This window comes from Plodia interpunctella, chromosome 13, assembly GCF_027563975.2.
Source record: "Plodia interpunctella isolate USDA-ARS_2022_Savannah chromosome 13, ilPloInte3.2, whole genome shotgun sequence".
NCBI lineage: Eukaryota > Metazoa > Arthropoda > Insecta > Lepidoptera > Pyralidae > Plodia > Plodia interpunctella.
The window spans coordinates 2,578,115-2,591,693 of NC_071306.1; the positions used below are offsets into that span (position 1 = coordinate 2,578,115).

General features: G+C 36.2%; 2 protein-coding genes across 4 annotated transcripts in view; both read right to left on the reverse strand.

Annotated features, from left to right (window-relative positions):
* Positions 1–1,565: 1,565 nt before the first annotated feature.
* Positions 1,566–3,340, reverse strand: LOC128675015 (proteoglycan 4-like). The gene is made up of 2 exons (XM_053754063.1): positions 3,183–3,340; positions 1,566–2,621 (listed from the first exon to the last, which is right to left on the reverse strand). The coding sequence occupies exons 1-2, from the start codon at positions 3,187–3,189 to the stop codon at positions 1,687–1,689; spliced, it is 942 nt and encodes a 313-aa protein (XP_053610038.1). The 5' UTR covers positions 3,190–3,340; the 3' UTR covers positions 1,566–1,686.
* Positions 3,341–3,825: 485 nt separating this feature from the next.
* Positions 3,826–13,579, reverse strand: part of LOC128674904 (fibroblast growth factor receptor 1-A-like) — a 96,329-nt gene continuing 86,575 nt past the window's right edge. For 2 of the 3 annotated variants that reach the window (XM_053753888.1, XM_053753889.1), the window contains exons 9-14: positions 11,550–11,616; positions 10,705–10,855; positions 9,521–9,781; positions 8,644–8,836; positions 4,704–4,915; positions 3,826–4,140 (exon numbers count right to left, since the gene is read on the reverse strand). In XM_053753888.1, the coding sequence (XP_053609863.1) occupies positions 3,878–4,140; positions 4,704–4,915; positions 8,644–8,836; positions 9,521–9,781; positions 10,705–10,855; positions 11,550–11,616 (1,147 nt within the window). In that variant the 3' untranslated portion in view covers positions 3,826–3,877. Of the gene's footprint in view, positions 4,141–4,703; positions 4,916–8,223; positions 8,343–8,643; positions 8,837–9,520; positions 9,782–10,704; positions 10,856–11,549; positions 11,617–13,579 lie in introns of those variants that run through there. The other variant, XM_053753890.2, reaches the window with a different exon arrangement.

Sequence of the window (13,579 nt, forward strand, 5' to 3'; positions counted from 1 at the left end):
GGTATTGACAATGAGATGGTGCCAATACTTTTCCTTCTTCTTGTAGTCGTATTCTTCGTGGCTGAGGGTCGTGGCCATTTAGTGTGGGTGGCCATTATGTAACGCACTAGATTTTCTACCTAATATTAATTGAGTTAGCATTGTCTTCTCCATTATTTCCCATAATATATTGCTAATGTGGGAAATAATAACAATCTGACAATTTTGTAGTGTCAGATTGGTATGCAAACTCATTTGGCACGGTAAAAAGAACCTGGAACCTTTCAGTTCACATGCATCTTCACTACTGAACACAAAAACTTCACTACATGTTAATTTCCAGAAATGTTTATAATAAGCCCCAAAGCACTTGACAATTTTTAAGCCTTCTTTTATTCGAAACATTTATTTTAAAACCGTAGACAAGTACCATAAACAAAAGACAAAAGAGTGTAGAGTTGAAAAAATTAAAGGTAGGAATCCGTCCGCCTTTGTATCACATCTCTGGAATGCGCAAGGGCATGGTACAAGTCCCAGTCCCGTTCAGCCCATGCATATTAATAATTTAAATTTTAATGATCTCCTGCGACTGGCTGTCAATGCTAAGACATGTGAACATATAAAAATATGTCTTGTCTTATATAAAACTATGGAGTTAATAGATTTGGAGAAAAAAAAAAGACTGTCGATTCATTTAGGTATATAGTTGTATCGTGTCGTTGTATGCTTTCTTGTCAATTACTAGTAAACTGAATTACTTAATATTAAAATAGGAAAATGTAGTGTTTGTCGATGAAGTGCTTAGAAATAAACTAATTTAATATAAATGAGAATGTAAGCTATTTTTCTTTTTAGTGCCTTCTCATGAATGATTTCAATAATTTTGTAAAGGTATTATCAAATGCATTTAAAAAGATACCTATACATTTCAAATTTTGGTAACTACTTATACCTTTTTAAATGCATGAAAACAGTCAACTTGATAGTAATCCCTTAATTTATTGTTTGTCCACACATTAATAATGTAAATTAAGTAGAGTAATAATAACAAACTAAACAAAATTATTTGTCTTGTCTATTGTAATAAACTTCTAATGTCGTCGAAAAAAGGCATTTTTGTCAATATAATGCCGGTGACCTATTCCAACAAAAAATAGTGCCGTGGCGCCTGCCAACAGTTCTTTATCAGGGATTGGAGCGATAAGATTGGGAAGTCAGTCGCTGAGTAAACAATACAATGGTTATTACTTAACTATCCATTTTGAAAAGGGAGGACTTTCGTTATTTGGGAGGTCCTCCTGTCCTGTCAGTACCTGTTCTGACTTGTCTTATTGCTACTAATGCACGGTACCCGTGGTTTTATTTATTTCATGCCATGAATAACGTGACACATGCATGCTATATGAAGAAACCTTATTTACTGGAGTGGTGAGTCAGTTAGAAAGAAGGTACCTTCTTTGTTGTTATACCTGTTTAGCGTGTACCTACCTGATATTACTGTGTGTGTGACGTACTATAAAATACCTACATAAATATGAGGTTCTATAAATGATGGGTTATTTTCTAATGCTAGGTACTTTTACGTATATATTACAAAGTGAAGTGCTTTATTAATAAAATTTAAAAAGTTAACATTAAATAAAATTTACTTTCAATGAGGAATCAGTCATTGAAGTTATTCCTATGTGAATTGATTTTTTATTCTCATCAAGAAGTTCCCATTGTAACTATCGGTTTAGTCGTAGTTGATTCCGTTGTGTCAACCGTAGTTGACTCAGGTTCTGGGGATGACGTTGTTGTAGTGGTAGTTGACTTAGGCACTGCAGATGATGTCGAAACAGTAGTAGTTGTTTCAGGTACCACAGGCGATGTTGTAGTCGTATTAGCAAACGAATCAGTCACCTGAGGAGATAACGTTGTCTTAAAAATAGATGATGTTACTTCAGGAGATAACGTCGTAGGAGTAAATGATTCGGATACTGCGAATGACGGGGAAATGATTGGTGTAGTTCCGGATCGACCAGCCATGTTGTCGTGGCTGTCTGTAGCTCTCCTTTTCTTTTTTGTTGTAGGTGGATCTTCTTCTTCTTCCTCCTCCTCTTCTTCTTCCTCTTCCGGTTCAGGTTCTGGCTCGGATTCCTGTTCTGGTTCTGGATCCGGTTCTGGTTCTGGATCGGGTTCCGGCTCAGGTGTCGATTCCGGCTCCGGCTCCGGTGCGGGTTCAGGCTCAGGCTCTGGCTCTGGCTTTGGTTCTGGTTCTGGTGCGGGTTCTGGCGGTGGATCTGGCGGCGGATCAGGTGCGGGAGTGGTAGCAGGTGGATCTGGTGCCGGGGGTGCGGGTGAAGTAGGTAGTGGCGGTGGTGGTGGTGGATCTCCTGGTTTCGGAGTTGTAGTTGTAGTCGTCGTAGTCGTTGTAGTTGTCGTTGTAGTAGGTATAGAAACTTTCAGTTTAATAGTCACCTTCTTGGTGGTTGAGATTCCAGAGAGTATTGCCTTCACGATGCTCATGGGGACCCAGTGGCTTGGGAAATTGGATTCGATAGGGTTCGCTATGAAGACCAGTGGATCGTTAAACCTTCGTTCTATTTTGAACCCATCTGCTGACACTACCGTTAGCATGATAATAAATGTCGCCTTTGTCGCTGAAAATAAAAACAATACGGTAATACTAAGCCTTAGCGAATTTCTTTTTTTATGATTGATTTAAGCCTTAGCGCGATATTGACATCGCTCATATGATTGCGTACTTCGAGTACAATAACCATTTGGATAGAACGAATGGATAACTTTAATCTTTCTTTATGTCTTTTTGTATGATTAGTACATGAAAATACCTGTAATACCAATGGTACCATTGAACTGACCTAAGTTAGTGTGACTAGTACCATTGAAGAATGAATTAATAGAATACCCAGTGTTTACTTGTAAGCATACGGTCAGTAGACATTTAGACAATGAAACCAGTGATGGTATTGCTAATCTCACATTAAAGGCGGTAGACTTAGTTAAATAATCTTTTTGACGTCAATAATCGTTTTTACTTTGAAAATAAAATTAGAGTCACGATCAAAATTTCTTCCTGTTTGATTAGAAAATCTTAATCTTGTTTGAATAGAAATATTTCTTCGTGTTTGGTTAGAAATTTGTTGTGTAGGTTCTCGAAAATGAAATTGTTGGATGTTTGCGATAAAAAGTGTTCTTACTTGCCATAGTTGTTCTTGTGCTTATCTATGTCCAACAGTGGGATTCGTGTAGCTGAATCCTCATGAACAAAAACGATGTTTCGTGCTGTGTTTGTCTCACCATAGTTCGTGTATTATAACAGGAAACCCGATGCTTATCAGATGAAATTGGAATGTAGGTACACTTATAATTAAATTTCTTTCCGCCACAGTTACTCTAGAATGTAAATAAATTTACACGTAAAGAACAAATTAAGTTTTCGCTTTATGTATTTTTAATATAGTTTTGTTCGCGGCTCCGTTTCTTTTCTCTGTTTCCCATGGAGCAGGCAGAGACTAGGGACTTCCATTGGCGTCACGCTTTTCATGCATGCTATCATACGTCCATGGCTATCAGGTTATATGATCCTCTAATAACTTCACGAACAGGATACGCGGAAGCGATACGTTCATCAAGGTTCGTTTCTTACCGACAGAATAATAATTTTGGATATTTTTAACTAGCTTAGCAGAAGCTAATAGGTACCACATAAGAATGACATAATATTGCAAAGAATTGTAATATGTATAATAAATATTAATATTAAATGGCTATGCAATGAAGGTAAATTATTTATTAATGTTGTGTAGAGAATGTCGGTAAAAATTAAAACAAACATTGGTTCAAACATTTACTGTGCAAAATCTAAAATTAAATTATTCAGTCTTTACAAAACCTATGACGTGAAATTGTTTTCACTAAAAACATCTTCCTCCGATGGTGGGAGTACGCAATCCAAGTCCACGTAGAGTTGTATTTGTGCCGTGAGTTTGTCCACTATTTGGGCAAACGTTGGCCGGTTGTTGGGGTCGGCTGACCAGCATTCGATCATGAGCTGGTAGAGGCGAGTGGAAGCGCGTGCTGGTTTGGGGAGCCGACTGCCACCAGCAAGGAAAGCTGGCACTTGGTGGTTGCTTAGTTCTGCGTACGGGAAACCACCTGAAATCATAAATGCAAGACTGATTTGAAGGACCTTGCCTTGTCAAGTTGTCAAAATATTAATTAGGTTACATAAATTAACTATATGGTAGGATACTGTACAGTGGACTTTGCATTGTAATTCTAAAAAGATAATTGGAATAAATGCAGCAATAATACAGAACTAAAATTTTAAATAGAAATCTTTCAGGCGTTAGGGTAATGAGATTTATTGTATACGTATAAGAGAAAAGATTTATCGATCTATCTGTTTATCTATTTAAGATAGTATAGGAAAATACATTATTAAGTTATAATTATTCTGTCGCCGTTTAACTGTAGCACGGGTTACATAGGATAAGTCCGCCATTTGTACATGTACTATCTTCCTTGTATTAATTTTAAACTATGTTACTTATTTTCGAACTATAAAGTTATTACAAACAAACAATTATAGTTAAAAAAAATTGCTAAGATAGATGGGTTTACTTACGCCCACTATTTTCCCAACCTTTCCAATAAGTCCGGATCAAATCCAACAAATGGTTTTATTTCTGTCATAGTATAAAAATACAAATGTTTACCTAGAGTAGCAATCTCCCACAGTAGAACAGCAAAAGCCCATACATCGCTCGCAGTGCAGTACTGGGAATGAAGGATCGCCTCAGGGGCCAGCCACCGCAGCGGCACGGGATTGGCCCGCGTGTGTACGTAAACGCCGGTCCGGGATAGGCCGAAGTCAGCCACTTTGAGGACCCCTGCTCCGTCGACTAGGATATTACGGGCGGCGAGGTCTCTGAAAGTGTCATTAATTTGGAATACACATATTCTTACATAAACTAAGCCTTATTTGGTACCTTGTAATTGAATAATTATGGGAATCTATAATTTATCAAAGCAAAGTTCCATCCATACTAATATACTAATATTATGTATGCGAATTCCAAAAACTGTTGTCTGTCACGCTTTCTCGGCCTCTGGGCTGCATACAACTAGTCAAAAATGAACGCGTTCCATTTTAATACATGTCAAATATAACATATTTTGAATTTGTAGCATACATAAGACACGAGACGATTTAAAATTTTCTAAACCATATAAATCAGAGCTAAATATTTAAATCCTTGCCCGCTTGTGGTAGTCACCCCGGGCTATTGACCACTTGCCTCAAAAATACGCCATTACCAAATAGCTGACTTTATTTCTGCCAGCAAAGAAATTATTTTTACCGATGTTTTATATGTAGTTACTCAATTTGATTTAATTTAATGTTTAAGTATTTTAAAGAAAATATTTTTTTATAAAAATAATTACACGCTATCGCTATCTATACGCACACACACAGTGACAGAAAGTGAGTTTATTATTCTTCTTCATAGACGTATTCCTCATGGCTGAGGGTCGTGGTCATTACGTGGAATGAAACACACACGACTTTCATGGCACCATTAATGGAGTGGTTTGCCTTCTCTATTACAATAGGTACACAAGTTGACAATCAACCAGAGTGCAGGTTTCGTCACGATGTTTTATTTCACCGAAAGAAAGTGGTGGTCGATGATATCCTAATAAATATCAGAAATGCGAAAGTAAATTCGTTTGTTACCTCTTCACGCTTTATCTATTCAGCCGATCTTTTTGACATTTTGCATACATTTAGTTTGAAGTACGGAGAAGGACTTAGGGTACTTTTCATCCCGGAAGACCAAAAGTTCCCATTGGAAAATATCATGTATAATGAGCCAAATTGGTATACAAAGTCATGTAGCATGAGCAGGATTCGAACCTGGACCTTTCGGTTTACAGGCGTCTTAACCATCTTAAAGACAGCGCACCACCAACCATTACACCACCACCGTTTCCAGTTTGTTATTCAGAGTTCATTATTATTCGGGACAATTTCGATTAGTAACATCTAAGTTTATAATAACTGAGGGTCCTAAGAGATTTGTCCAAGGTTCACTTTATATAATATAGAAAATTAACCGGCGTACGTAACTTGAAAGACATTTTACCAAATCAAAGGGTCGTATCTCAAGGGTCCCGGCCCTTATTGATGTACGTATTCGTCAAATTGGGAATAAATAAGTGGGAAAAAGGATCAGTGTATGTGTTGTATGGATTGATCTAGGAATCATCCTACCAGAATCAAAATTATATTTTTACAATGATTCAGTTGCTGCTTTTTCATTGCGGTAAATAAAAGTGCTTATACTAACAACGCAATGTTCACGCATTCGCGTCGGCATGTAAAATCGAGCTGATATAACTACCGACCCATGCATGAAGTGAAGAGCGTTATGAATGTAGAGGACGGGAGTTAGATTTGTCAGGATCGTGGCAAGTGGAAATCCTTAGTCTCTGACTGCTCCATGGGAAACAGACGTGATAATATGTGGCCGTCCTAATCAAAAGGGACTTTATGGCGGCTGGCACTTGTCTTTATTGCCGTTGTTCGAATACAAAACAACGGCAATAATGGCGTAAGTGACGGGCGCCCTTTGATTTGGACAGCCACATAAAATATGTATATGTTTACCTCTAAAAATAATTAGCCTACAACATACAACCATGGACTAATTCCACAACGGAAATGAGAGAAATCCCATTGAAATGTCCCGACGAAACCTGCGACTATGACGAAGAATTGATACTTACTCATATTATAAATGCGAAAGTCTTTCTGTCACGTTTTTCCGGCTACCGCTAGGGCGATTTCGATGAAATTTGAAATGGATATAGTTAATGGTAGGGGTCAAACATAGCTGCGTGTAACAGCTAGTTCTATATAATAATACTTTTTCTATTTCTAATATCACGCAGATATTGCCTGGACCTGGATATAAGGTGGTAAGGAAGGTGATTCCAAAATCTTAGATTACTTTTACCTACTACTAGACCTTTATAATCTCCTACTATTTCTAAAGCAGCAAATACACGTTGCGGACAATCCACGTTCGTTGCTCAGTTTCAGTGTTGACCTAGACTCGAGACATATACCTAAATAAAATACGCAGTGTAGATATACGCAACTTTTACATAGTTAGAGCGTACTGTTTTCTTTGGTTGTGTGAACGTGATCTAAAAAACATTGAGATTTGTGCTGTCAGACACCCAAACTAAAGTTAATGAACTTATCGTATCATTCATATTAATTTAGAAAGGGGCAAAAAACTAGGTTCAATTGTTTATTATAGCAGTCTGATAACGGTTATTAATAAATTGCGATTTGCAAGAGACAGATTCGCGACTATAAAGTCGATTGAATGCATTCTTTTTAGGAATGCCTTTTATATTGCGGAAAAAGTGCTAGCCTGATTTTTGACGGCAGCGCCTTGGAAATATTTATAAGCAATAGTAAGAAACGTCTTTTTTGCCACCAAATGTGTACTAAATGTCGCATTTAAATAGTAATTGTTATCATCGATTTGTTATGTATAATGTTTGTAAAAATGTATTAAATGCTTTGTTAAAATATTACGTTGATTTTAGTCGCACATTTACTTTTTAATTTTACTTAGGTACCTATGTATCTACATTATGGAATTATTAGGTACTCTGGTACGTAGTACCTACATACAGTGTACTAGTACAGACACAGAAAGTCTCTGCATTGAAGATATCCAACTTCAATTAGTTGGAGAAGAAGTACAAAGCTACATCGTCTTCTAATTCCAAATAAAATAAATTTTCTTTCCCCCAAACACGAAAATAATTGGTTTCTGTTATAAACACAACAAAGCTACCTATTTTGGTCGTTCTATTGCCCCTAGCCGCGGTCCCAGAATATACGTTATACTCGTACATATACTATATTTTAGATACAGCTGGGCCTGGAATGTCCGTACATTCCCGGAAAATTCCGGGATTTTCCCGGTAGCAGTGAACTGCGCAGTTATATTTCGGACGTCGGAGACAATGTTGCTCGGACCTTTTTTTGAAGAATAATGTTACGGCTAACCTTTTTTGTACATTTTTCGTAGTGTATCTTATAACAAGTGAGTACCTAACGAAAAAAAAATAAAAATGTAACAAACCTTTTTTTGTTCATCCGGGAACTCAGTATAGGTAACTATTGTAATGTTCAATATCTAAGGGTCTGTTTATCATATCGCGAGTTATTTTCTTATGAGATTTGGCCCAATCTTTTTTTATGTACAGCGAGCGCGTGTTCCCGATTTCATTTGGGACCACGAATCCCTAACAGCCCTGTCAGGGATTCGCTGTAATAAATAAATATTATGTTGAGAATAATAACTTCTAAGAGATTTTTAGTTTTTCAGAAACACCCATATTCATCTAAGAAGTATCTAAGTCTCTCTCATGACTGTGACGCCTATGGTTCGCAATAAAAATGTCCTTTAAATCTAAATTTAAAGTTTTGGCTATGATTTTACAACTAGCCGCCTATCTATCGTCAAACCTTTTTGGGAATGCTATTGTTGCCTTTCAGCTGTTAAGGCTATGTGTCCCTTAGTCGCCTCATACGACATCCACAGGAAAGAAGAAGATGTATCTAAATACCTGTGAGTAATTCCTCGTCCTTCCAAATGTCTCATCCCCAAAGCGACTTGCAAAGCGTAATCCCTCATAGTCCCTCCGTCAAGATTCAGAGCTGGTTCGGCCACGTAGTGGTGGGCAGTTTTAGGGGGGTCCAAGATGCAGGGCTTATCATCACTAAGGGTTGCATCCCCGTCGCTTATGTTCGTGTATTCGGCTGGAAAAATAATTGTGTATAATTTTATTATCTACCTACTTTGATATATACGCAGCTGTTTAAAAAAGTAAAAATAGCACCTGTTGTCTGTAAAAAAGACCGATACTGACACAGAGAAACTATGTATGGCAGTATTATTATGTCGATTTTTTTTATAGATTCCGATAAATCTTTTATTCAATTCTGCTAATCCTAATGGTAACGAGAGGGACATTGAATTAAATTAATAAAAAAGAAAGAAAATTTATTTGAATTCCAAAAGAGATTATTTAAATTTCATTGAATAACAAAAAATGTCTTAAAAGAATAATTTCATTGAAATATTTTCGAAACATAGAATTTTTAAGCGTCACCTGTTGAAATTTAGAACGACATATTTGCTCTAAAATATCTGTCAGGTAAATGGAATATTTAATTTTATGACAATAGTTATACATATTTTTCCCGGTTCTGTTTTATAGGTTTTTTTTTTACGTTTTTTCTATTTTAAAAATAGATACGTCTACATAAATTCCTTGAATGTAAAAACAAAAACAATTACAACAACATAGAAATATTTACTTGTGATGTCTCTTTTGTTAAGTTGTGGCAGTTCATTTTTGGACGAGTCCAAAAATTTATGATATTATGGTTGTCATTTCTTACATGACTGATGATCTGATAAAGTACATCAGATTAACTTACTGTCTGCTTCGGAAACCCTCGGCGTATTCTCGCTATCTACCCTCCTTGTCACGCCCGTCCCTTGATCCACTTTCCGTCTTCCTCTAGCGGCCCTCAGTAACGACAGCAGGTCGCCACGAGGGGCGTGCTCCAGGAGGGCAATTAGGGGGAGTCTCTTGGAGCAACAGCCGACGAGTCTGATCACATGCTTGTGGGACCCCACGTGCTTTAGCATCGTTATCTCCCGGTGGAAGTCTTGTATCTCTTCCTCTGTTGCGCTTTCTGAAATTAAAATACGTTCATTAATATTTTGTTCGTTGTCGTTGTGTGTGACGGTCGTCAGGGGAGAAATAGAGTGTATCGCTCGAATCCAGAATTTTGTTACTTCATTATTTTTTTCAAAAATAAGGGGAGAAATAGACCAAGAATGAAGTGGCGTGACGATATCCAGCGCTTCTTGGCAGAATGTCGGGAATTGTGGAATCAGAAAGGGGTGCCTTAGTCCAGCAGGAGGATAAAATGACAAGGCCTTGCCGAAGGCTCCACTAGCAAGATTAGTTTGCAGACAAACATCGGGACATGCGAAACTAAGAAAGAAAGAAAGAAAACATTTATTTGCCAAAAACATGAGTACAAATAGTCAAAATTAATTAGACCTACACGTTTTACCGAATATAGGTATGCAAATATAAATAAATAAAGAGGAGCATGCTATCCACTACAAATCCAAAACAAAAAAAGAATTATAATGTACTTATACTAGCCCTAAATTCTATCCGAGTCTATCATTAAAGAAATCATTTAAAGTATAATAACATTTATCAGTTAATAAAGACTTGAGGTGCTTTTTAAATAGATTTAAATTTAAGCTTTTATATTGATTTGGAATTTTGTTGTAAATTTTCGGTTATAAATGATGCTAAATAAAAGTGTAAATAAAAGTGCTAAATAATAGATTTTTTTTTATTAGGACAAATCACACAGATTGAGTAAGTTTGAGACTTGTGTTATGGGATAGGTACTAACTCAATGATACTATAATTTTATAACAAAACATATATAGATAAACATCCAAGACCCGGGTCAATCATAAAAAGATCATTTTCCATCACGACCCGACCGGGGATCGAACCCGGGACCTCTCGGTTCAGACGCAAGCACTTTACCACTGCGCCACCGTCGTCAAAAGCTTGTAAAACAATTACCTGACAACATTTTGGCGGCAACAGTGATGGTGTCCCCACTGGGCACGACCAGCTGCGCCACGTGGACCCTGCCGAAAGCTCCACTCCCGATCAACGCCCCGAGCTGAACCCTGCTTCGGCGCACTTCCCATTCGTCACCTTCTTCGTCACTCTATAAATATTAACATTCTCAATTATAATATACAATTATAAAAATAAATTAATATTAGTAGAATATTAATTTATTTTTCCAATCAACTTGGACCATTATGTGTTAGTATATTAACTATGTACAGTCAACAGCAGATCAAGTTACCCTCTATAGCGCGTAATAGCGGCGCGTTTATAATGAATTTGTATATTAGTACACTATTATATAGTATTGTTCGTTTCTCAGTATAATAGTTGTTTTCATCCTAATTAATTGCAAATTTTTTTTGTTTCGTTTGGCCCTCGATTTCATGTTTCGATCGATCTAATATAGGTAAGTAATGATCGTGTAGATTCCTGCGCCGTTGACTGTTCAATTTAGTAGGACAGTCTTGAAAAATGACACTTGTACATTTATCTAACCATAAAATATATATTTTTAGGTATTTATTTAGTTTTATTATTATTATATAATACTTTTTTAGATACTTTACATGTAAATAATATTCAATACAAACAGAAAAATTAAGCATTTGGCGAATATATAAAAATATATTCTATTATATTTATTATCCTATTATAGCTATGCTATGATGTAAGATGGATGCCAAGGAGCGCAACCACAGTGTTTGAGCTCGGACCTAGAAATGTAAATTTCCGCAACTAATAAAGGAAATTTTAAGTTTTTGCCTTTCTAAAATAATATTATTAAGTACCTCAAATTCTTTGTGGACATATAGTGGACTCTGCTCAAATTGGCCCCTTAGACCCACATCGGTGTCTCTGTGAACAAAAAAAGGTTGCAGTCTTCTAACATAAACTTTTACGATTCAAAAAAAGCAGTTCAATTTAGGAACTTAAAATTAATCGCGAACGAATTTGCGATGCAGATAAGTTTGGGTTCTGAACTTCATTTTAAGAGATGATGGTAAGCACCCTGTTTTGTTTATGCTACGTTTAAATTTATCAAGCTTATCGCCTCTCCTTTCGTTTTCATAGTAAGCGAAAGAGGAGAAAAAGTTTAGCCTTAGCCTCCTGCAATTTTTCATAAAAATATCTGCGTCTCGGAGTTTTCCTCCCATGGAAATTCATAGATAAAAAGTGCCTACAAGTCACATATTATACAATACTTCTTAATAGTAAGTAGGTAGGTACTATAGCTACAGATAAATATTTTATTATCTCATTATTTCATCATATATTGTCAGGTTTTTTCTTGTTTCATTATTTTCATCTCGGTGAACAATGTACTATTTATTGTTTATTTGAAAAAACAAATAAATATCTCCTCAGGGGCACAATTGATTTACAATAGGTATTTCATACAATATTTCCCCCGCATTTTTCGTTCAACTTAAATCACGTACTTTCACATCTAAGTTTAAACATGCAATATGATTCTTTGTGAGCAAGGTGTCGTATAAAATATATTTATTTCGTTTTGCTCAAAAGTACGAAATAAGAAAAATACTATATTAGCGTGAAGAACATACTCATGGAGTGTTTAGTGTATGCGGTTAATTTTTTTTACAAAATAAGTCTGTGGTTAATTGAGAGCCTTTAAACCTTGAAACCTTACGCAGCGAAACATCGCTACCTACAATTTTACGCGAAAAGGGATATTATAAACGCACAATTTGTCTTGTCTGCCGTGTGCACGTACTTCAAACTACCTACATGTATGCAAAATTTTAAGAAAATTGGTTGAATAGATTGAGCATGAAGAGGTAACAAACAAACAAACTTGCATTCGCAATATAATATTAGTTGGGATTCGCCAATGTATACTACTATTATAAAGAGGTAAGCGTTTGTGAATTTGTGACTTTGTGAGTTTGTATGTTTGAGGCGGGTAATCTCCGAAACTACTAAACCGATTTCAAAAATTATTTCACCATTAAAAAGCTGCATTATCCAAGATTGCTGTAGGCTTTATTTTATCTCAAAATTCCCACGGGAGCGAAGCCCCGGGCAACATCTAGTAAATTATAAACAAGTACGATAGTATTAGTAGGGTTGTTATTTTTAGATTTAGCTTATTCATGCTCATAAACTTGCCCAATAAACAGCATTTTCATGTCGAAAATACTGAATGTGGACATGTTTTCAAAATTATTTTATTGTACACAATTAATTCATTTGTTGTGCGATTATTAGATTCATTACAAAATACCGTGAAAACACGAGACACGCATCGTTTCGAAAGTAATCATTAAAAATTCTCATCGGGATGAGATTATGGTTGCCCCATTGGGCAGCTGTGTCCTATTCGAGACGCAACGCTTAGGTAAGGATGCAAATCAAATTTGTCGATAGTTTTCCTTAGATATTATAAAACAAAGTAGTCTGCCGCGTCTGTCTGTCTGTTCGCGATAAACTCAAAAACTACTGCACGGATTTTCACGCGCTTTTCACCAATAGATAGTGTGGTTCCTGAGGAAGGTTTAGGTGTATGATTTATTATGTTTTTACCCGAGCGAAGCCGGGACGGGCCGCTAGTATCCCATAAACATAATAGCTTAGTTGAAATTTTTTTAATGACTATTGGATGGCCCTCACACTAGTGCAAATATTACTGTGATAATGACAATTTTTTCAAAGATATTACAAAAATAAAATTACACATTTTTGGACTCGTTCAAACGCACCATACTAAATAATACTCTAACGTGACGTCACGATTTAGTAATATCTTGACGAAAAACGCTATCTTTGTTCGATATGCTGATGACTTCCAAATTAAAGT